The 25,198-nt window shown below is 41.9% G+C and overlaps 2 protein-coding genes across 17 annotated transcripts in view; both read left to right on the forward strand.

Moving 5' to 3' along the window:
• Positions 1 to 25,198, forward strand: part of APBB2 (amyloid beta precursor protein binding family B member 2) — a 392,355-nt gene that overhangs the window by 132,818 nt on the left and 234,339 nt on the right. For 15 of the 16 annotated variants that reach the window (XM_060110741.1, XM_060110749.1, XM_060110667.1 and 12 more), the window contains one exon: positions 17,950 to 18,066. The exons of the other annotated variant lie outside the window; for it this stretch is intronic. The gene's annotated coding sequence lies outside the window, so the exon portion shown is untranslated. The remainder of the gene's footprint in view (positions 1 to 17,949; positions 18,067 to 25,198) is intronic. 16 annotated transcript variants of the gene reach the window in all.
• Positions 16,504 to 25,198, forward strand: part of LOC132488685 (small ribosomal subunit protein uS12-like) — a 36,207-nt gene continuing 27,512 nt past the window's right edge. Inside the window, exon 1 of the mRNA XM_060097168.1 lies at positions 16,504 to 16,513. Within this exon, the coding sequence (XP_059953151.1) occupies positions 16,504 to 16,513 (10 nt within the window). The remainder of the gene's footprint in view (positions 16,514 to 25,198) is intronic.

Raw genomic sequence — 25,198 nt, forward strand, 5'->3', positions numbered from 1 at the left:
GCAGGTCAGGCCAAGACTAGGTCCCATGCCTTAGCTGCAAGGGAGTCTGGCAAGGTGAGTGTCCAGCCATTTTTGTCTCTATGTTGAAAGGTGTGTCTCTCATCAATACTCATATGATGAGAAATTTCCCAAATATAGGAATGGGGTTCAGATGCTGAATAGTCTCCATCCTTCTTCCCTCTGTAAGGACAAATCTTCACTACAAGAAACCACCGTCTGGGCTCTGGTAGATGGGGAGTGGCCAACATGTTTATCTGTTTGAAGCTGTAGTTGACCACTCTATGATAACAGAGATGGCGGATTCCCTCTTGTGCACTGGTATCCAGGGACCCTTTCATCACGTGTTAACTAAGGCTAGAGGTGTCACTTGACAATTTAGGTATAACTGACCTCTCACAGTGTGCTCCTTACTACTTTAAGATAAAATGCATTACATGGAATTTTAACAATTTGATTAACTAGGAGGAGCAGATTAAGATTTATCTGGTTTTTTTAAAATTTATAGTATAAAATGAAACTTCACATTATCAGTTTGTCTTAGATGATTTATAGATGGTTTATATATTTTATTTTATTTATTTTATTTTTTTTTGTGGTATGCGGGCCTCTCACTGTTGTGGCCTCCCCCGTTGCGGAGCACAGGCTCCGGACGCGCAGGCTCAGCGGCCATGGCTCACGGGCCCAGCCGCTCCGCGGCATATGGGATCCTCCCAGACCGGGGCACGAACCCGTATCCCCTGCATCGGCAGGCGGACTCTCAACCACTTGCGCCACCAGGGAGGCCCGGTTTATATATTTTATTCATAAATTTCTACCCTCTTAAAAATGTTTTTTTATTTGCAGTAATACATATATGTAGCTTACAAGTTGCTGCCTGCTTATTTGCATCATCATTTCCCATTTCTCAGAGGCAACTACTTTCAATTCAGTGAACTCTTCTTCTGATATTTACTTCCATGTAGCTAATTATCTTTATAATGATGTTTCTTGAATTTTTTTTTCTCTTTTAGACGTTAAACATTGAATTTCTATTAAGGAATATAAGGGGTTAGCTCTCTTTTACACTCCCTCCCTTAAATACCTGCCTCTCACTCTCTGAGATAGTTATATCTCGATTTATTTTCACCATAAATACTTTTCCCAGCTGAGTTATGCAGTGTACTGTGATTTTATTTTCTTTCTTGTTCAGCATATTAAAAAAAATCTTTTTTTTTTTTTGGCTTCCTATTCTATTTATGTGCTACTTATTCATCCCCAAATTCTCAAATAAGGTCAAACACAACGGCTTGGCTCTCAGTTCTTTTGTGTGTGTCTGTGGTGTGTGTGACGTTTTTCCGGGAGCCTTCTGCTTGCCTGCTCCCTTCTGGACTGTTTGCTCTTGAGACCTTATGCACAGCTGTTGACCTGGAATTTTCTTTTACTACCATGTTAGGAGTTCTTGATTGACCTGTTTACTGAATAGCATCTCTCCTGGTTTCCTCTTTCTTTTGGGGGAGGCACATTGCCCAGTTGCTTCTTGAGAAAGAAGAGTGTGTATGATGTAATTTTTTGGAGATGTGGCATGTGTGCAAATATCACTTAGTCTCTCCTCACATATGATTGATACAGAATTTAAAGTTGGAAATTATTTTCCCTGAGAGTTTTGGAGTCCCTGCTTCATTTTCTTCCGCTTCCAATTTTGCTATTGTTGGATGCTTTTCTGATTCTGGTTACTTTATATGTGACTTTTTTTGGGAGGAGTGTAGCGGGGGAGCTTTTAGAGTCTTTTATTTTTAATCCCTAATGTTCTGAGGTTTCAGCATAATGTGCCTTGGTGTGTAACTTTTTCCATCCATTGTGATGATTTTTGCGGTAGGTGGTGGAGGATAATTTTCTTCGCACTGTTTTTCTCTTTTCTGAAACTCTTATTTGTCAGATGCTGGAACTTTTGTATTTTTCCTCCAACTTACTTATTGTTAAAAAAAAAAAAAAAGTCCCTGATCTCTATCCTTCTATTTTTTTGTTCTACTCTTGGGGAACATTTAAATCTCTATTATCTTCTAACCCTTCTATGGATTTTTAATTTCTGTGATGATAATATTAATTTCTAGTAGCTCTTGTTCTAATAATATTTCTATTTTATAGCATCCTATTCTTGTTTTGCTTTATGGATGCAAGTATCTTTTTAATAATGTGTATGAAGTTTTTTCCCTGCTCCCAGCATTGACTGACTTTCTTTTCTCCTAAAGTTCCTGTCCGTCACGTTAGGCTCTTCATCACATGTCTGGTGATCATTTGCTGTCCATTTTTATTTATGTGGAGGCTCTTTGTGCGTAAACAAGTTGACAGGGCTCTCTCATGTCACCTGGTGACCTTACTTGCCATAGGATGATTTTCTGTTTTCAGAAGCCCCCTTTCTCCCTAGTTTTGGTAACTGTAGATCTCTTTTCTTGGGCTGGTTAGAAACCCAGCAAGGGAAGGGCTGTGGGTCTCTCTGCTCAGTGTGCACTTTGACTCAGTCCTCTGTTTCAGAATGGTACCTCCACCCAGTCACTCTTCCTAGTGTCCCTGAGTCCAGACCTTCTCAGGCGGAAGGAGAGAGTTGACAAGCTTCATGGCTAAGGACAGATCTGGAGGTTTACTCCTTAAAATGTCTTGCAAGCAGTTCTCCGGTTTTCAATGCCATCTCTGCACTTCCTTCTCCATTCGTCCCCCACTTTAGATGTAACTGGGCTTTGTACTTTCTGAAGGGTCAGTGCCTCATATTGTCTGACTTCTTCCTGTCAGTTCTGCTAGTAGGCATTTCAGTTTTATCTGTCCCTGCTTTGAAAATTCACTCGGCATTTGCCCATCTGCTTTCCATTTTCCAAAAATTTTTTCCATTATTTTTCTCTTTTTCCATTCTCTTTCTTCTTTTGAGTTTATCTCTTCCTCTTATTTGGTGTCACTTAGTGGAGGGAATGCAGTTAAGCACATGATTATAATCCACCACTTGATGCTGAAAATCCTTAATCATGAACTTTTGAGATTTGGTCTTTCCATTTGCATACATGGTTGTCTGGTCCATTAAAAAAGAGTTAATTTGGTTACTCTAGGATGGATTCCATTTACTATACTTTTCAGTTTCATTCAGAGATTGTTACTCTCACTGTCAAAATTGAACTAGGTGTCATCCTTTCTTGATTTGAGTACATAATAGGAAAAAGGGTCAGTTATTTCTTAGGTATAAATTCCAAATCTGACCTCAAACCCAGTCACAAGAATAACACACACAATTTACAACACTTCAAAGAAATGACTTCCATCCCTTCAGGTTTTCCATGGCCATAATCCCAGTTGGGTTAGTTTTTCTTAGATTCCCTACTAGTTTGACTTGAGTTGTGTCCAAGCTGGAAAAACATTCTTTTCTAAGTACCGTTTTATGTGGTGTTCCCAGGTATATTCTGTAGGCTACTGAGTTTCCTTGAAGCATCTCTGTAAATTCTATAGAAGAATGTCAGACCATGATATCTTTCTCCATTCCTAGGATAATATCTCAGAATATCTCTTGTAAAATGCAGATTTCATAATGTGCCAAAGGCTTACATTATTGAACATGTAAACCCCACAGCAGAATCAGGACCAAATATGACCTCTCTTTCAACTTTTTCCTTAAATTTTATTAGTTCTCCAGTTTTAACATTAACAACTAATTTTTTAAATAATGTTTAATGTATTAAGGTATGTCAAGAATTACTGTAAAATTGCTATGGGCCTTATTCAACCATTGTAAAGCAAAGGGAAAGCCAATTCTGATTCCCACCCTAGAGCTTACAGCATCCTTTTTTTTTTTTTTTTTTTTTTTTTGCAGCACGCGGGCCTCTCACTGTTGTGGCCTCTCCTGTTGCGGAGCATAGGCTCCGGACGTGCAGGCTCAGCGGCCATGGCTCACAGGCCCAGCCGCTCCGCGGCATGTGGGATCCTCCCGGACCGGGTCACGAACCCCTGTCCCCTGCATTGGCAGGCGGACTCTCAACCACTGCACCACCAGGGAAGCCCCCCTTTTTTTTTTAAAAAAAAATGTTTACCTTCATATGGTAGAATTAATATGTTCCTGTTTCAGACACCTCATGTTCTTTGTTGGTCGAGGTTGAGAGTATGTAGAGCTTCTGAGAGGAAACATTTCTATTTGAAGGTCCCTGTTTTCATCATGATAGGTAAAGGGTGCCAGGCATCTGTTCCGTGCTAAAGCTTACTAGAAGTATCGCTGCCTCTGAGCAAGAAGCAGGAAGTATTTCTGTCCTTAAAACCAGAAATAGATGCTCTTTCTCATGATCATAACTCAAAAGATCATCTTTTTTTAATGAGATGGGCTCATCCCTTGTGGTTTTCACAGATTTAATGATCAGATTATTTAATGCAGAGCTTGGAGAAAAATAGGTCTGGTGAGATAGATTATGGAGATTTTCCTGGAAGCCAAAACAACATCAACTTTGTGCTTTTTCTTTTTCTCTTTGTAAATCTTTTTACCTCTTCTTTCTCTTTTATTTTTCATTTACTATTTTTGATGATTCTTAAAGAGATTTTCCTGTCTTATTTTAACATGGTGGTACATTTACATAATTTTCACTGTATTTTAACTTCAAAAGATCATCACCAGGGGAGAAAAAAATAATCTGCAAGAAGAATTGGATGCATCAGGATTTAGGTATACTGTATATAGTCTAACTTGCTTTAGAAAACTCTGCCAAGTATTGTGTAATGTGTTGGCAGTCGGAAGGAGAAAAATTACTTCTTTGCTGATTTTAGGAAGTCCTATTTGTGTTTTGGAAAGTGGAGCAAGGTAAAAATAAAGGGAAGAAGGTCAAAGTACTTTAAGGGAAATAGGTATTATATATGAAAGTGTCTTGTAAATTGCTAAATAACATAAAGCTGGTAGCTACTATTATTGCAAGGGCATAACTTACAGTGAGAAAGCAAGGATTCAAAAAAGAAAAATGGGAAAAAGGGAAAATAAATCATTTGAATAAGAAAAAGTTGAGGAAGAAACAAAGTGGGAATATCATAATGGGGGGAAGTTTTACATTCTAGTTTTTTTACCTGAAAGTGCAGTGATACTTGTACTTCCTATTTAAACAGTTACGTTGAAAGCATTTTATTTATTAACCAAAAGGAAAGTTGTCGAAAATAATTTGGGAAGAGGATCTTATCATATGAGGTGGTGAGAGCTGGATAGAAACCACTAGGCAGATGACTTTCTCAGCTCTAAATAAAGATCTGTGTGTCATAGGGGGTTATGTAGTGCGTTTCCACTTAATTAAGGTCTAATTCACATTTGTTGGTATTGTCTGAGCCTTTCATTTGTTCTTCATACCTTTGCAAGGTAGGTATCATTAACCCATGTTACAGATGGGAGTAGAAGGCTAATTGACTTGCCCACAGCCACTTACTTATCCAGTGACAAAGCCCTCCCTTCTTAACCTTTTGAGTTTATTCCCACATTTCCCCAGGTACTTCACATCAGAGCAATTGGTTCAGTTGTGTTCCTGGATATTCAACTTATTGGGTTTCTCTAAAAGAAGTCCTTGAAATATAACTGCAGTCACTTAAAAATAACACCCCAGGGCATGTTTTAGGTTTGGCTGTGTCTGTACTAAATGACTTCGTGCGAGTCCTACTTAAGGAATACGATTTGAATTCTGTAAGAACCAAGGAATAAACAAAAAAGACATCTCAACTGCCCCAATATGGGTTCAGAGTCTGTGTACTGTGTCCTTCAGAACTTATCTGGAGCTTGGTATTTTAAGTTTTAATTCTCTTATGCTTTTTAGTTTTATTTGGTTTCCAAAATCATAGCTGACTTGAAAAAGGGAAAGGTTGATACTCTAAAAGCAATGAGACTCAACTCTTGACAGCAAGGGAGAGGACATAACCAAACTATGAAAGGTAGGCAAAAATATCTCCCAAAATATAGCAGTCAGCAACTTTTGAGTAGAGGAACAGACATCCCTCTGTGCCTGGAAAGGTTGTCTTGCCACTGGCCACTCTAGGCAAGGTCAGTCCGGTTACCAGCAGCACACACATAAAGCCAGTCCTATGCCCTGTCCCTCCATCCCATCTATTCTTCTTCCACTCACATCCCGACTCCACTTGGCTCTAGACCTGGATCTGTGACTTAGATTTCACCTTTGGCTCTCCTTTTCCTTGGTGTTTGAATTTCATCAACCTCTTCCCTTTGATTCTCAGAGTGTCCTGCTGCTTTGGTGGGAACTCCCCATCTAGCTCTCATCATGGTGGTAGAAACTCAACATCTGCCTAGTATCCACTGGGCCAGCTTCTTTTCCTCAGAGATAGTGTTCTCATGTCCTAACAGAGCATGATAATTGATAGTCATATTGATGATCCTGTGTCACCAAAGCCTAATCACATTCTGGATCCTCTGAGAAGACATTACCTTTTAGGGAAAAAAAAATAATCCAGTATGGTTGAAATTAAACCCATTTTATTACTTAGATGGGTCATCCTTCAGCCATTATGAAACTCTTCATCATCCTGAATGCCTTACCCCTTGAGGTTTCTAAAAAGCAGAAATTATACAGTACTATAAGTGCAGAGTGATACAGAGACTTATAATTTGATGAGTTACAGAATATGTTATTTAGAACATAATCAACTTTTTTAGTAGCTTGAGCCAGCTTTCATATCAAAAAAGATATTACATTAAACAAAGCCCTTTAAAAATATTTTGCTCACAAATTTGTCTTTTAGGTTAATAGCAAATACTTAAGTAGAGTTGTTATGTTATAAAACAGTTAGAAAGGGAGATAGTAGAACAAGTGATTGTTGACATGAAACGTTTATTTCGGAGAGAATTCTTGGCATTTTTGCCCCATGTCAGCGTAATAAGAATTTGGAGGAGAGGAGGGAAGCATTGATGTATTTGTTGAGGATTAATGTCCCTGTAGAGCATTTGTGTTAGTGAATATATTATGGATAATACCATAAATATAGTAATTAAAAAGTTGCACACTAAACACTCTGTGCACTGGCATAAATATTCCTTTCCTCCCCTTGGTGGCTTGCATTCAAGTGAATGGTGTATTGTTCATCTTGGTCTCCTAGATTCTTAATCAAGAATAGGAAAAAGGATGGCAGTCTCAAAGATCTGTTTCCTTCTCCATATATTGCTGTTCAGATGGGCAGAAACAGATTGGATGTTTCAGGACCGAGTTATTTTTTAACAGTTCAGAAAAATGTCACGTAGTACATACTAATAAATAAAACAACAACCCCACTATTCCTCACTTTTGGGAACTTTATCCTTAAAGTTGTTTCCAAACAATACTACAATGCGCTTCTTGTCATGTGTAAAATGTGTTCAGTGTGATCAGTGATACCTTAGAGCTTATGCGTTATGAAAGAAATGAGATGACGCATAATATAAATATATGTTAGGATCAGAATTTTTAAGGAAGCGAGACTTGATTATCTCATTTGGATCCGTTGCCCAGTGGGTTGAAGCTGAGCGGGTTGCTGTGTGAATGCGCGGCTGGGAGGAGAGGCACCCTGCTGTTAAAGTAATAATGGGTCTGTCCTTCACACCAAAGGATAACAAAGAAGGCAGATAGATGTAAAGTGGGCAATTTCTATTTCTTTGTATGCTCAAAATGTTCGCACCTACTTATTTTCCCACTTAAGAGGCACCCTGTTTTTCATAATTTCATGATTTCTGATTTCTCTTAACACACAGTATTTATTTATGAGTTCATAGAGACGTTCTTCTGTGAAGAGGAAAGTAAATGCAGTTGAATGCGATTTGCGGCTTGGCTCTGTGTCAGATAGGGTGGGGAAGGAAGGAATAGAAAGACTAATTCTGTTCTCGCCATTTAATTGGCCTCTTTACCTCCTCGTTGTGAGAACTCTTCGCTTATGTATTGGTTTATCGATTGATTCCATGTTTATGGACTGCTTGCTCTGTCTCCTGCGCCCCAGGGACACAAAGACGAATGGCCCAGTCAGTAGTCATCTGATGGATCTGGAACCATCTCAATCCTGGCTGACTTCAAGGATGATAATGATGTGTTTATCTATCTAAAATTCTGTCATCTTCCAAAGATGGCCTGGAGACATGTTCATGTGACCAGAATAGACAAACAACCCTGGAGTAGCCTCAGAGTTTCTGAGATCACAAAGACTGCCTAGAGAACAGAAAATCTGCTTTTCAAGGTGTTTTCCATTGCATTAGATTTTCTAATGAGCCTTGCTACTTTTGGCATCGTTGGAGTGCTTTACAAGAGCTAAGTCACTCCACCCACTTCCGGATTCACCAAAACCTGAGGCGAAAAAGTGGGCAGGAGATGGAGCATGATGACTGCGCTGCTGTCTTAAGGGACATTTCGCTAGGAAACCGCGGGCAGGTGCCGCTGCCAGCTCCACTCTCCTCTTTTTTAATTTATTTTATTTTTTTAATTTTTATTTATTTATTTTATTTTTTATTTTTTATTTTTTGCTTTATAACAAATTTAATCAGTTATACATATACATATGTTCCCATATCCCCTCCCTTTTGCATCTCCCTCCCTCCCACCCTCCCTATCCCACCCATCCAGGCAGTCACAGAGCACCAAGCTGATCTCCCTGTGCTATGCGGCTGCTTCCCACTAGCTATCTACCTTACGTTTGGTAGTGTATATATGTCCATGCCGCTCTTTCACTTTGTCACAGCTTACCCTTCCCCCTCCCCATATCCTCAAGTCCATGCTCTAGTAGGTCTGTGTCTTTATTCCTGTCTTACCCCTATGTTCGTCATGACATTTTTTTTCTTAAATTCCATATATATGTGTCAGCATACAGTATTTGTCTTTCTCTTTCTGACTTACTTCACTCTGTATGACAGACTCTAGGTCTATCCACCTCATTACAAATAGCTCAGTTTCATTTCTTTTTATGGCTGAGTAATATTCCATTGTATATATGTGCCACATCTTCTTTACCCATTCATCCGATGATGGACACTTAGGTTGTTTCCATCTCCAGGCTATTGTAAATAGGGCTGCTATGAACATTTTGGTACATGTCTCTTTTTGAATTATGGTTTTCTCAGGGTATATGCCCAGTAGTGGGATTGCTGGGTCATATGGTAGTTCTATTTGTAGTTTTTTAAGGAACCTCCATACCGTTCTCCGTAGTGGCTGTACCAATTCACATTCCCACCAGCAGTGCAAGAGTGTTCCCTTTTTTCCACACCCTCCCCAGCATTTATTGTTTCTAGATTTTTTGATGATGGCCATTCTGACTGGTGTGAGATGATATCTCATTGTAGTTTTGATTTGCATTTCTCTAATGAGTAAAGATGTTGAGCATCCTTTCATGTGTTTGTTGGCAGTCTGTATATCTTCTGTGGAGAAATGTCTATTTAGGTCTTCTGCCCATTTTCGGATTGGGTTGTTTGTTTTTTTGTTATTGAGCTGCATGAGCTGCTTATAAACTTTGGAGATTAATCCTTTGTAGGTTACTTCATTTGCAAATATTTTCTCCCATTCTGAGGGTTGTCTTTTGGTCTTGTTTATGGTTTCCTTTGCTGTGCAAAAGCTTTTAAGTTTCATTAGGTCCCATGTGTTTATTTTTGTCTTTATTTCCATTTCTCTAGGAGGTGGGTCAAAAAGGATCTTGCTGTGATTTATGTCATAGAGTGTTCTGCCTATGTTTTCCTCTAAGAGTTTGATAGTGTCTGGCCTTACATTTAGGTCTTTAATCCATTTTGAGCTTATGTTTGTGATGGTGTTAGGGAGTGATCTAATCTCATACTTTTACATGTCCCTATCCAGTTTTCCCAGCACCACTTATTGAAGAGACTGTCCTTTCTCCACTGTACATTCCTGCCTCCTTTATCAAAGATAAGGTGACCGTAGGTGCGTGGGTTTATCTCTGGGCTTTCTATCCTGTTCCATTGATCTATCTTTCTGTTTTTGTGCCAGTACCATACTGTCTTGACTACTGTAGCTTTGTAGTATAGTCTGAAGTCAGGGAGCCTGATTCCTCCAGCTCCATTTTTCGTTCTCAAGATTGCTTTGGCTATTCGGGGTCTTTTGTGTTTCCATACAAATTGTGAAATTTTTTGTTCTAGTTCTGTGAAAAATGCCAGTGGTAGTTTGATAGGGATTGCATTGAATCTGTAGATTGCTTTGGGTAGTAGAGTCATTTTCACAATGTTGATTCTTCCAATCCAAGAACATGGTATTATCTCTCCATCTATTTGTATCATCTTTAATTTCTTTCATCAGTGTCTTATAATTTTCTGCATACAGGTTTTTTTTCTCCTTAGGTAGGTTTATTCCTAGATATTTTATTCTTTTTGCTGCAATGGTAAATGGGAGTGTTTTCTTGATTTCATTTTCAGATTTTTCATCATTAGTATATAGGAATGCCAGAGATTTCTGTGCATTAATTTTGTATCCTGCTACTTTACCAAATTCATTGATTAGCTCTAGTAGTTTTCTGGTAGCATCATTAGGATTTTCTATGTATAGTATCATGTCATCTGCAAACAGTGACAGCTTTACTTCTTCTTTTCCGATTTGGATTCCTTTTATTTCCTTTTCTTCTCAGATTGCTGTGGCTAAAACTTCCAAAACTATGTTGAATAAGAGTGGTGAGAGTGGGCAACCTTGTCTTGTTCCTGATCTTAGTGGAAATGGTTTCAGTTTTTCACCATTGAGGACGATGCTGGCTGTGGGCTTGTCATATATGGCCTTTATTATGTTGAGGAAAGTTCCCTCTATGCCTACTTTCTGCAGGGTTTTTATCATAAATGGGTGTTGAATTTTGTCGAAAGCTTTCTCTGCATCTATTGAGATGATCATATGGTTTTTCTCCTTCAATTTGTTAATATGGTGTATCACGTTGATTGATTTGCGTATATTGAAGAATCCTTGCATTCCTGGAATAAACCCCACTTGATCATGGTGTATGATCCTTTTAATGTGCTGTTGGATTCTGTATGCTCGTATTTTGTTGAGGATTTTTGCATCTATGTTCATCAGTGATATTGGCCTGTAGTTTTCTTTCTTTGTGACATCCTTGTCTGGTTTTGGTATCAAGGTGATGGTGGCCTCGTAGAATGAGTTTGGGAGCGTTCCTCCCTCTGCTATATTTTGGAAGAGTTTGAGAAGGATAGGTGTTAGCTCTTCTCTAAATGCTTGATAGAATTCACCTGTGAAGCCATCTGGTCCTGGGCTTTTGTTTGTTGGAAGATTTTTTATCACAGTTTCAATTTCAGTGCTTGTGATTGGTCTGTTCATATTTTCTATTTCTTCCTGATTCAGTCTTGGCAGGTTGTGCATTTCTAAGAATTTGTCCATTTCTTCCAGGTTGTCCATTTTATTGGCATAGAGTTGCTTGTAGTAATCTCTCATGATCCTTTGTATTTCTGCAGTGTCAGTTGTTACTTCTCCTTTTTCATTTCTAATTCTATTGATTTTAGTCTTCTCCCTTTTTTTCTTGATGAGTCTGGCTAATGGTTTATCAATTTTGTTTATCTTCTCAAAGAACCAGCTTTTAGTTTTCTTGATCTTTGCTATCGTTTCCTTCATTTCTTTTTCATTTATTTCTGATCTGATTTTTTATGATTTCTTTCCTTCTGCTAACTTTGGGATGTTTTTGTTCTTCTTTCTCTAATTGCTTTAGGTGCAAGGTTAGGTTGTTTATTAGAGATGTTTCCTGTTTCTTAAGGTGGGATTGTATTGCTATAAACTTCCCTCTTAGAACTGCTTTTGCTGCATCCCATAGGTTTTCGGTCGTCGTGTCTCCATTGTCATTTGTTTCTAGGTATTTTTTAATTTCCTCCTTGATTTCTTCAGTGATCACTTCGTTATTAAGTAGTGTATTGTTTAGCCTCCATGTGTTTGTATTTTTTACAGCTCTTTTCCTGTAATTGATATCTAGTCTCATAGCATTGTGGTCGGAAAAGATACTTGATACAATTTCAATTTTCCTAAATTTACCAAGGCTTGATTTGTGACCCAAGATATGATCTATCCTGGAGAATATTCCATGAGTACTTGAGAAAAATGTGTATTCTGTTGTTTTTGGATGGAATGTCCTATAAATATCAATTAAGTCCTACTTGTTTCATGTATCATTTAAAGCTTGTGTTTCCTTATTTATTTTCATTTTGGATGATCTGTCCATTGGTGAAAGTGGGGTGTTAAAGTCCCCTACTATGATTGTGTTACTGTCTATTTCTCCTTTTATGGCTGTTAGTATTTCCCTTATGTATTGAGGTGCTCCTATGTTGGGTGCATAAATATTTACAATTGTTATATCTTCTTCTTGGATCGATCCCTTGATCATTATGTAGTGTCCTTCTTTGTCTCTTCTAGTAGTCTTTATTTTAAAATCTATTTTGTCTGATATGAGAATTGCCACTCCAGCTTTCTTTTGGTTTCCATTTGCATGGAATATCTTTTTCCATCCCCTTACTTTCAGTCTGTATGTGTCTCTAGGTCTGAAGTGGGACTCTTGTAGACAGCATATATATGGGTCTTGTTTTTGTATCCATTCAGCCAATCTGTGTCTTTAGGTGGGAGCATTTAGTCCATTTACATTTAAGGTAATTATCGATATGTATGTTCCTATTCCCATTTTCTTAATTGTTTTGGGTTTGTTATTGTAGGTCTTTTCCTTCTGTTGTGTTTCTTGCCTAGAGAAGTTCCTTTAGCATTTGTTGTAAAGCTGGTTTGGTGGTGCTGAACTCTCTCAGCTTTTGCTTGTCTGTAAACGTTTTAATTTCTCCATCAAATCTGAATGAGATCCTTGCTGGGTAGAGTAATCTTGGTTGCAGGTTTCTCTCCTTCATCACTTTAAATATGTCCTGCCACTCCCTTCTGGCTTGTAGAGTTTCTGCTGAGAGATCAGCTGTTATCCTGATGGGGATTCCCTTGTGTGTTATTTGTTGTTTTTGCCTTGCTGCTTTTAATATGATTTTTTTGTGTTTAATTTTTGACAGTTTGATTAATATGTGTCTTGGCGTATTTCTCCTTGGATTTTTTCTGTATGGGACTCTCTGTGCCTCCTGGACTTGATTAACTATTTCCTTTCCCATATTAGGGAAGTTTTCAACTATAATCTCTTCAAATATTTTCTCAGTCCCTTTCTTTTTCTCTTCTTCTTCTGGAACCCCTATAATTCGAATGTTGGTGCGTTTCATGTTGTCCCAGAGGTCTCTGAGACTGTCCTCTGTTCTTTTCATTCTTTTCTCTTTATTTTGCTCTGCAGCAGTTATTTCCACTATTTTATCTTCCACCTCACTTATCCGTTCTTCTGCCTCAATTATTCTGCTATTGATCCCATCTAGAGTATTTTTTATTTCATTTATTGTGTTTTTAATCGATGCTTGATTCATCTTTAGTTCTTCTAGGTCCTTGTTAACTGTTTCTTGCATTTTGTCTATTCTATTTCCAAGATTTTGGATCTTGGAAATAGAATCTTGGATCATCTTTACCATCATTATTCTGAATTCTTTTTCAGGTAGACTGCCTGTTACCTCTTCATTTGTTAGGTCTGGTGGGTTTTTATCTTGCTCCTTCTCCTGCTGTGTGTTTTTCTGTCTTTTCATTTTGCTTATGTTACTGTGTTTGGGGTCTCCTTTTTGCAGGCTGCAGGTTCGTAGTTCCTGTTGTTTTTGGTGTCTGTCCCTAGTGGCTAAGGTTGGTTTAGTGGGTTGTGTAGGCTTCCTGTTGGAGGGGACTAGTGCCTGTGTTCTGGTGGATGAGGCTGGATCTTGTCTTTCTGTTGGGCAGGTCCACGTCTGGTGGTGTGTTTTGGGGCGTCTGCGGACTTTTTATGATTTTAGGCCACCTCTCTGCTAACGGGTGGCGTTGTGTTCCTGTCTTGCTAGTTGTTTGGCATAGGGTGTCCAGCACTGTAGCTTGCTGGTCGTTGAGTGAAGCTGGGTGCTGGTGTCGAGATGGAGATCTCTGGAAGATTTTCGCCGTTTGATATTATGTGGAGCTGGGAGGTCTCTTGTGGACCAGTGTCCTGAAGTTGGCTCTCCCACCTCAGAGGCACAGCACTGACTCCTGGCTCCTCAGTTTGGGATGATTTGTTGTCTATTCATGTATTCCACAGATGCAGGGTACATCAAGTTGATTGTGGAGCTTTAATCCGCTGCTTCTGAGGCTGCTGGGAGAGGTTTCCCTTTCTCTTCTTTGTTCTCACAGCTCCTGGGCCTCAGCTTTGGATTTGGCCCCGCCTCTGCGTGTAGGTCGCCGGAGGGCGTCTGTTCTTCGCTCAGACAGGACAGGGCTAAAGGAGCAGCCTCTTCGGGGACTCTGGCTCACTCAGGCCGGGCGGGAGGGAGGGGTACGGAGTGCGGGGCGAGCCTGCAGCGGCAGAGGTCGGCGTGACGTTGCACCAGCCCGAGGCGCGCCGTGCGTTCTCCCAGGGAAGCCGCCCCTGGATCCCGGGACCCCGGCAGTGGCGGGCTGCACAGGCTCCCGGAAGGGTGGTGTGGACAGTGACCTGCGCTCGCACACAGGCCTCTTGGCGGCGGCAGCAGCAGCCCCAGCGTCCCACGCCCGTCACTGGGCTCCACGCTTTCAGTCGCAACTCGCGCCCGTCTGTGGAGCCCCTTTAAGCAGCACTCTTAATCCCCTCTCCTCGCGCACCAGGAAACCAGGAGGGAAGAAAAAGTCTCTTGCCTCTTTGGCAGCTCCAGAGTTTTCCCGGACTCCCTCCCGGCTAGCTGTGGCACATTAGCCCCCTTCAGGCTGAGTTCTCACCGCCAGCCCCAGTCCTCTCCCTGCGCTCTGACCGAAGCCCGAGCCTCAGCTTCCAGTGCCACCCGCCCTGGCGGGCGAGCAGACAAGCCTCTCGGGCTGGTGAGTGCCGCTCGGCACCGATCCTCTGTGCGGGAATCTCTCCGCTTTGCCCTACCCAGGTATGTGGGGAGTTTCTTGCCTTTTGGGAGGTCTGGGGTCTTCTGCCAGCATTCAGTAGGTGTTCTGTAGGAGTTGTTCCACGTGTAGCTGTATTTCTGGTGTATCCGTGTCTCCTCTTCTTTTTGCCTCTTCTTTGAGATGTCTGACTCTTCATTCTCATTAGGTTAGTCATGCTAGAAAGAATCTTTGAATTGAAGCATCTTAAGAGGCCTTGTACGATAGTGAGTAGTGGTTTCATTTAATGAAGCTATATGTAAACGTTTGGAAAGGTTGGTACCGGGGAACAAAGATCATTTTAAGAAGAGTGTTCTAGGCTTCCCTGGTGGCGCAGTGGTTGAGAGTCCGCCTGCCGATGCAGGGGACACGTGTTCGTGCCCCGGTCCAGGAAGATCCCACACGCCGCGGAGCGGCTGGGCCTGTGAGCCATGGCCGCTGAGCCTGTGTGTCCGGAGCCTGTGCTCCACAACGGGAGAGGCCACAACAGTGAGAAGCCCGCGTACCACAAAAAAAAAAAAAAAAAAAAAAAAAGAGTGTTCTTCTGAATCTTTTGCTTGTATGCTATTGTTTTGGTACTACTAATAATTTCTACTGTGGGTGTGCCTATCTCTCAAATGCCCCTTCCCACCTTGATATGTACTGGCGTATATGTTTATTTACCTTAAAACAGGGTCAGACTACTTATAACAGGGTAGCATGCCAGAAACCAAGATTTTCAAGATCTATGTCATCAAACCATTTATGTGTCAACTTATTCCTAGCAAAGAACCTTGGCAGCTATTTATCTACAATACTGATGTCATTTAGTCTGTTGCCTCTAATACCCTAGTGCTGTTACCTACAAGCTTACTATAACCAGATTTGTTTTCACTCCTGTAAGTCTAATCTACTTCTAATATAAGAGGGTTGTGAATTCCCACTTCTTCTTCAAGGTCAGGCCCTTCGTTTGTACTCCTGACCCTTTTCCCCCACCTCCTTTGGGATTTTATTCCATCCTTACCTCCTCCCTCTTGAACTCTCAACCTTTCTGTCTCTACTGCTGTCAATCCGGCCTTCCGTTCGTTAGCACCAGTGCCTTTCAACAACTGTTGGTTCTGCTTTCTCTTCTTTCACTTGCTCTGTTATCACTGCCTCTACCACTTCAGTGAAACCACCTTCAGTCACGGTGGCCAGTGAGTGCTTAAGTGTCAAAGCCAAAGCTATAGTTTTCGTTTCTTACCTTTATGCATCTCATTGTCTCCCATGGTACCTCTCTGCCTTTCTTCCTTGGTCCTTTTCAGAAGATCTTTTTCCTCTGCTAGTTCTGTCATTGTCTCTGCGGTTCTGCTTTTGGCACTAATCCTCCAGTCTTCTCCCTCTACCCATGTTCCTTCGGTGATACCACCCGCTCATCTAATTTCTGCTACTTTCTATGTAGTGACCACTTCTGTGCCTTTACGTTTTGCTCAGGTTTCTTCCCCAAGCCTCACCCTCACGAATATCTGGTTGTCCTCACTCGAATCTTCTACATCTCAATTTCTAATGCACCAAACTAAACCCGTGGTCTTCCTTATTAAACTTGTTAATTCACTAGTATTCTCTACCTCATTTGTCACTGCCGTCCACCCACATGGCGTCAGGTACTGTGTTGTTCTGCTTTTAGTGTCTGGATGTTTCCCAAGTACTAATTCTTCTCTCCTTTTCCCTTCCCCACCTACCTCCACTGCCCTAATCTTCACCCTTCCTCTCCAACCTAACCGGTCTCCCTGACACTACTCTGCCCTCTTTGAATCCATCCAGAGAGAGAGTAATGCATCTGAAACCCAGCTCTGATCCATCAGTGGCTGTCTGCAACTAGTTTAATGTTCTCGAATATGTGTACAAGGTTACAGTCGGGCTCCAGCTTCTTTCCTGGCCTCACTCTAGAGAGTCCAGCAACACTGAATACACCAGGCAGTTTTCTTACTCCTGCCTTTTCCATTGTCTTGTATCTCAGTCCCCACTTGGCTAAGTCCTGCCCAGCCTGAGGACATGCCAGGCACCCCTGGTACTTGGAAGCCTTCCCCAACTTCTCCATTTCTGGGCTGCTTGCCATGAATCTCAGTCATTGTGCTCATCCCACTGCCCTTTGGGGTCAACTGTGTGTGTTTCTTGGTCCCACTAGACTTTGTTTTCCTTAAAGACAGAGACAGTGCCTTATTCTTCACATATAGGAGGTGTTCAACGTATGCTTTTTAAGTGAAGACTTTATAAGGACAATAAATCAATTTGACATCTACAAAAAAGGGCAAAAGTAATCTATGCGTAGTAGTACCTTTAGAGGGAGCACAAAGGGGGTTTCTGGGGTACTGATAATGTTCTGGGTTTTGATCTGGTGTGTTCAGTATAGGAAAATTCATTGAGCTGTCTGTGTGTGGTATGTGTCCTTTTCTATATTTATGTTCTACTTCAGTGAAAAGTTAAAAAAAATTAATTAGATGTCTTTGCTACCCAATGTAGAAAATTAAATTTTTCCTTTCAAGCTTTTAGAGTTTTGTTTTTTTTTTTTTTTTTTTTTTTACAGAATATCAGTTTAGATGTCACAACAAAGAACCAGGCTAGTGCTATTCCTTGACGTTAAGGAAGAGTGAGATGAAAAAGCATCAGCGTGGGTGGGGTTGTCTGGTCCTCTAAAGAGGGCCAGTGGCGGTCCAGTGGTTAAGACTCTGCCCTTCTAATGCAGGGAGTGCAGTTTGATCCCTGGTCAGGGAACTAAGATCCCACATGCCACGTGGCGTGGCCAAATAAATAAATAAAAAGGGCCAGTGAGGGCCAGCCCTGATGGATAGACTTGCAGCAACGTGCACTTCTGTCACACTTAGTATAGGGGCCACATGCTAATAATCATCAACATGCTCTGGGCCTGCCAACAGTGACAGGGAGACTTCATCTCGGATGTGACTATGAATAATTCATAAACCTGGTTATCTGGAAATTTGTGGTCATCAGTAGCATTTGAATGAAAATATGCAATCATTATCCTAAATCTGTTTTTTTATTTCTACTTTCTTTTTGTCTCCCCCTCCCTGTACCACAGCTTAAACATCTCAGTCTTTCCTGAGTACTTGGAAACTGCCGGGGCCCCTGATAATGTGCTGACTGGTCGCTATGGGCAGACGGTACCCAGAGGCTCACTGTTATCCAGGCAGCTCATGTATGTATGAGATTCGTCTCTCTTTTTTTTTTTCCTTTAATTTTCAGTGTAGAATATTGCAGGCTACTGAACTGGTGAAGGTTTATAAGATATGCATGACAGTGTTTAGAAATGCAGGAGAATGGATCCGCTCTAGGGTAAGTTTTTAATATTGAATGATGAGAAATGTTATCTAAATTAGGATTTTTATAATTCAGTGGCCCTATAAGACAGACCAGAAGTGTATATCAGCAATCTCCCTTTTCTGTTTCAGCGCATCCACCCACATACAGGTTTTGTTGTTTGTTTGTTTGTTTAAATTTTCCTTTTTCATCACAATATATAACATTTGAAACAATAGCAATGCCATAAATTAGAAACATTTCCCAGTGATTTAAAAAATTCTCTTGCAATAAAAAAATTCACAGACCCAGAAGAGGTCCTCAGGGTATGTCATTGTTGAATACATGTTGGCAAGAGAGTCCCCGACTCTAATTTCTTTTTTTTTTTTTTTTTTTTGCAGTACGCGGGCCTCTCACTGTTGTGGCCTCTCCCGTTGCGGAGCACAGGCTCCAGACGCGCAGGCTCAGCGGCCATGGCTCACAGGCCCAGCCGCTCCGCAGCATGTGGGATCTTCCCGGACCAGGGCACGAACCCGTGTCCCCTGCATCGGCAGGCGGACTCTCAACCACTGCGCCACCAGGGAAGCCCCTGACTCTAATTTCTTAACATCCTTCATAGGAGGAAGCTGTTGATTCCCTCAGTGATGACTTTCTATGTCTCACAACAGTTAAGTTTTCCCAACAGTAGTCTTTTGGGAGTGGCTACCAATGCAGCCTTTTCCTATTTGGCTCTACCCTGATAACTTAGGAGAAAATGATTATTGCCCATTTAATGTTCTCTCTTACTTCTATAAAGCATAGTCTGTCTCAAACTTATTTTTTGCTCTCTTTGGTCTTTCAGCCTTGGGCCAGCTGTTTAGGTATTTACCTGTTTTTGTTGCTGCCCTTTGGACCTCTGGAATTTTGAATTCAAATCAGGGGTGTGTTTGGGGTAATTCCTCAGAATGCCTTTGCTCCCCTATCCTTTCTGTAGTTAATGGTTATTCACAGTTACCGTTAAGCCCCATTTCCTTGTACATTTCTTTTTCTTTTTTCTTCGTAGAAAAGTTAGAACCATCCTCAAACCCTCTCGCAGACAACTGCTTCTAAAATAAGCCAGATCGGTAGAAGCAGCAGCGGAAGGGAGCACTGACAGCAGACTGGGGGCTCAGACCAACCACCAGCGTTAGAGCCGGCTGGGATGGGAGCAGTGGCTTTTACTGATAGACTTTCGTATCCTCCAAGGGCATCACTTTATTACTCTAAAGTCAGCCATTTTTATAGTGAACATTATCAGAAAAAGTTTACCCTTGTCATACTGTAAGACAGAGATTGGCAAAGGGTGGCCCATGGGCCAGATCTAGCCCATGCCTGTTTTTGTAGGGCCTAACAATGGTTTTCATGTTTTTGAATGGTTACCTACATAATCCGTTTTGCCTCTTGCCCCTCAGAGCCTAAAATATCTACAGTCCAGTCTGTTAAAAAAAATTTGCCTGGGCTTCCCTGGTGGTGCAGTGGTTGAGAGTCCGCCTGCCGATGCAGGGGACACGGGTTCGTGCCCCGGTCCGGGAAGATCCCACATGCTGTGGAGCGGCTGGACCCGTGAGCCATGGCTGCTGAGCCTGCGCGTCTGGAGCCTGTGCTCTGCAACGGGAGAGGCCACAACAGTGAGAGGCCCGAGTACCGCAAAAAAAAAGAAAGAAAAAGAAAAATGTGCCTGTCTCTGCTGTGGAAAAAGTTGAAAGGCATGTAGTATGATTCAGTCACATGAAATTGTTAATATTTGACTGTTTTTGACCTACAAAAATGCTGATGGCTTATGGTTCAATCTAATATATTTTGAGGACATTCTTCCTTTAAAATGCTTAAGATTTTAAAGTTTGGTTTCTTGGAGTAGAAGAAGTAAACTTCCTTGGAAAATTCACAAGTGTGGTCCTGCTCATTTTTCACCACCATCGTACTTTTCCTCTCCAGAACTTTCTAAAGGGCTGTCAAGTTGTTGAGAGGAAGTGCTTCTTTTTCACTTGGCTTAATTCTTACTAATACTCTCTAGGAGAAAACTGTCTTCTTATCTCACCCTTCCTGGGTGCTAGGAATGAGCTTGCCACCCCCAGAATAGAGGTGGCTGCTATGAATACGCTGAGGCCTCTGCTGGACATGTCACCTGGGCCTTTTTCTGGCGGGAAGGAGGGTGCGTGTCTGCCTTGTCCAGGGGGCATGCATGATGGTCCCTTGGCCTGCAGCGTGTCTGCGTAATGTGTTCCTTGAAACATCCTTCCCTGGACCTAGAACGTGGTTCCCACCCTTCTGTGCTTTCCACCTCTCTTTCCAGTGTTCTTGATCCCCTAGTCCAAAGCATTAAAACCATCATTTATTTTATGCGGTTTGTTTTCCATTCTTTCCCCCTCCCCTTTGTACTTCCCCTTTCCTGATGGTTAAGTAAGATTTGCTTGTTGCAATCTCCAGCTGACATTCTTCAGTGGCTACTCTTGGTGGTAGGAAATGTTCACCTCAGCCGCTCTGTCTCCTGTCACCTGAGGCAAGAAATCTAAGATGACTTGGGGCCTCCGGGCCAGGCCTAGATCTGATCAGGAACTTTAGACATGAATAGTTCCCTGGAGATGGAAACTATTTCAGGGGAAAGAAATTCTCTGGAGTTTATCATTTTGTCATTAAGTGTGGTCACAACCCTCCGTCAAGGGTTGGAAGTACATACTGCTCTGAACTGTTTCCGAGGCTTGCATGGCAAATGGGAATTCTGGATTTTCTTTTTTCGTGTTTTGGGACCACTGTTCTGCCTTTCAAGGCTTTTTTCAGGACAGGATGCTGTTCTTTGGTGGAATGTGGAGTGGCATCCATTGAGCACCAAAGTAAGAAGTCAGTAGCTAGAGCTGACCTTTCCCCACTTTTCATATAGATATTTGTGCTTGTGTTAAGACTAGAGTTAAATTATCCTGGAAATTACTAGTCAGATTGCATCCTTATTTATTTTTGTTTGCATCTTGTAGTTTCCTTGTGTGACTGCAGTCTCCGCTCTAACCCTGACCATCAGAGTCTGGACCATTGCAATAGTCTCCCGACCTCTGGCCGGAAGTCTCTCTCCCTGCAAATTTGACTCCTGCATAGTGGCCACATTAATCTCACAGAAGCACAGCTCTAATCACATCACTTCCCTGTGCTCAGCGCATCCCCGCTAGTCCAGAAGGTCACCCTGACGTTGGAGTCCTCCACGTTTTCTTTCACTGCTCCTTTTAATACCCATGATTACTGGTTGGTTACTGATGTGACTGATGTGATTGTGGTTATTGATGTGTTGGTGGTAGTCTTACTCCTCAGTAGGTGTCCTGTGTTGGCCCGAGTGGGCTGCTCCTGCCGAGACACACCCTTTGCCTTTGGGTCACTCATTGTTCGTGCTGTGCCCTCGCTGGAATGAGGATCCCTCTGTGGAGAACCTGCTAAAACCCCATTCTGACTTTCGGGTGCAGCAGAGTTGCCCTCTTTCCCAGGAAGCTTCCCTCGTTTCCCAGCAGGAAGCACGCATTCCTGTAGCTCTTACATCTCCCTTGTGAAGCTTGTGTCCCAAATTACTCATTCTATCTTGGCGTGTGTGTATACTTCGTCAGACCTTTGAAACTAAACTCTGTTTCATCTCCCTCCTCTCCTCTGTGTATGAGGACAGTGCTCCATCAGTGGTAGAAGCTCAAATATTTGTGGAATCACTTTGGGCTTAGGGGTGAGACTGGGTAATAACTGTCCTCAGGAAGCCCCTATAAAGCATTTTCCAGAGAACTTGGTGGAACCTGTGCAGACCAAGGCCAAGGCCAAGGCCAAGGGGGTGTAATTAAGGCCTCCAGGGCTGTCCATGTGCTGGGCCCTGTGCTGCTTGCCCGCCCCTGGCTCTCCTGCCTTTCCTTCCCTCCCACTCACAGGGTGGGCATTTCCTCCCTTTCTTAAGAAATTGCCGTTTAAAAAGTTTAAACAGTAGCAGGCACATATGATTATTTCTTTTGGCCTTCCCTCTTTGACTTCCCCTGTTCTCAGTGATGAAAGACATTGGTTTTGTTTGTAGTCCTACTCCATGCCACTCACTGTGTACTGAATTTACTAGAAATTCTCCACTTCAAATGGGATATACTTTGAAACGTTCATCATATCATCCCCATTTCACAGATGAGAATACTGAGGCTTGAAACAACAAAGTAACTTGTCACAGCGGAGTTGCAGTTTGAGCCTAGGTTTATCTGCCTTCTGTCTGTGTTCTTTCCTCCCACCAGGCTTTCTAGTGACCTGGTCATCACTTGGGTGATCACTTATTTAGATGTTGTCCACTCTCCTGTTCTCCACACCATGGCTTTTAGTAACATGGTCTTAGAGGCCTAAAGGATTCTGCATCAAATGACGCTGACATCTGTCTCGTATCTCCTCTTTTATCCATTATTTGAACCCAGTAATTACAGGTAATGTGAAGGCCCTAGGAGAGCACTTCATATAGAAAGAGTTAATAATAATACAGAAATAGTAACAATGCTTTAAAAATCATGCAAGTAATATATGTTTAATATAGAAATTTTTTAATTTTTATTTTTATTTTATATTGAAGTATAGTTGATCTACAATGTTGTGTTAGATTCAGGTGTACAGCAAAGTGAATCAGTTATACATATACATATATCCATTCTTTTTCAGAATCTTTTCCCATAGAGTTCCCTGTGCTATATAGTAGGTCCTTGTTGATTATCTATTTTATATATAGTAGTGTGTGTATGTTAATCCCAAACTCCTAATTTATCCCACCCCTCCACCTTTCCCTTTCAGTAACCATAAGTTTGTTTTCTAGGTCTGAGTCTGTTTCTGTTTTGTAAATAAGTTCATTTGTACCATTTTTTTTGATTCCACATATAAATGATATATGATACTTGTCTGACTTACTTCACTTAGTGTGGTAATCTCTAGGTCCATCCATGTTGCTGCAAATGGCATTTCATTCTTTTTTATGGCTGAGTAGTATTCCATTGTATATATGTACCACATCTTCTTTATCCATTCCTCTATAGATGGACATTTAGGTTGCTTCCATGTCTTGGCTATTGTAAACAGTGCTGCAGTGAACATTGGGATGCATGAATCTTTCAGAATTATGATTTTCTCTGGGTCTATGCCCAGGAGTAGGATTGCTGGATCGTATGGTAACTCTATTTGTAGTTTTTTAAGGAACCTCTATACTGTTCTCCATAATGGCTGTGCTGATTTACATTCCCACCAACAGGGTAGGAGGGTTCACTTTCCTCCATACCCTCTCCAGCATTTATTGTTTGTGGACTTTTTGATGATGGCCATTCTGACTGGTGTGAGGTTTTTTTAAATAAATTTATTTATTTACTTATGGCTGTGTTGCGTCTTCGTTGCTGCGCACGGGCTTTCTCTAGTTGTGGCGAGTGGGCTTCTCGTTGTGGTGGCTTCTCTTGTTATGGAGCACAGGCTCTAGGCACTTGAGCTTCAGTAGTTGTGGCATGCGGGCTCAGTAGTTGTGGCTCACAGGCTCTAGAGCGCAGGCTCAGTAGTTGTGGTGCTCAGGCTTAGTTGCTCCGCGGCATGTGGGATCTTCCCGGACCAGGGCTCGAACCCATGTCCCCTGAATTGACAGGTGGATTCTTAACCACTGCGCCACCAGGGAAGTCCCTCATGTAGTTTTGATTTGCATTTCTCTAATTCTTAGCGATGTTGAACATTGGAAAATTTTGAAAATGACAAAAAGAGAAATAAGTTCTCACAACCCTGTATACCAAGGGATAACTGTGTTAAACATTTTGTTGAACGCTTTCCTGTACTTCCAGTATTCTCTCTTAATATATTTATTTATTGTTTATTTACAGTAATAAGACAATGTCAGACATTGTGTTTACTTAACAAAGTGGTGTAAATACCTTTCTAAACAAGTAGCAACTCAGTAGCTGTAGCCTGTAGTGGACTTACTTATGTGATGTCCCAGAGGAAGGCAGTAAAAGCAGGTGAGTGCAGGGAGCCTGATTCCCCTCCACAGGAGGAGGGACTTTTATCCTGGTTAAAAAGATGTTGGCCAGGACCCACTGAACTGATTTTCTCCCTCCATTAACACATCTCAACTCTCAGTTTGAAAAGCACTGCCCTAGAGATTACAGAGTACTGGAGGGCAAGCTTGGGCAGACTTGGAGTTTTCAGGGGCTCGGTGTGGGGGAGGGTTCTGAACTCAGTTGGGGTTTGAGGAAACATGGGGAATTTTTTGTTCGTTTGTTTGTTTTGGCTGCACCGCGCTGCATGCAGGATCTTAATTCCCCGACCAGGGATGGAACCAACGCCCCCTGCAGTGGAAGTGCTCAGTCTTAACCACTGGACCGACAGGGAAGTCCCAACATTGGGATTTTTTTTTTTTTTTTTTTTTGCGGTACGCGGGCCTCTCACTGTTGTGGCCTCTCCCGATGCGGAGCACAGGCTCAGCGGCCATGGCTCACGGCCCAGCCGCTCCACGGCATGTGGGATCTTCCCGGACCTGGGCACGAACCCGTGTCCCCTGCATCGGCAGGCGGACTCTCAACCACTGCGCCACCAGGGAAGCCCCCAACATTGGGAATTTGAGTTAAGACCAGGAGCCTGAGAGCAGTGCCCAAGATCATTCACAGCCAAGTGTGGGTCTCACTGCCTAGAACAGCCAGGACGTGACGTGGCATCCCAGGAGAGGGGCTTTCTGTTCTGGTTTTCATTGGTTTTCCTGGTATGGGATGAAGGCCTGCAGGATTGTCCAGATCACCTGCAGGGGATCACAGCAGGGAAGCCCCTGGGGAGTCTCAGGGTTGTAGTGAGTCCATGAATGAAAAGTGGATGTATGTAGGAGTTGGGAAAGGTTAAAGGGAACACGATTTTTAAAATACACTGATTAGATTTTTCTTCTGTCCAAGAAAAAAAAAATCTGTATATTTTAGAAAATGCGTAAATACTAAAAAGCCCAAGGGGGAAAAAAACCATCCTTAACATTTTGCTTGTCTTTATAATCTTTGTGTGTGTGTCTATATAAGCAC

This window comes from Mesoplodon densirostris, chromosome 1 (genome assembly GCF_025265405.1).
Source record: "Mesoplodon densirostris isolate mMesDen1 chromosome 1, mMesDen1 primary haplotype, whole genome shotgun sequence".
In the NCBI taxonomy this organism is placed as follows: Eukaryota; Metazoa; Chordata; class Mammalia; order Artiodactyla; family Ziphiidae; genus Mesoplodon; species Mesoplodon densirostris.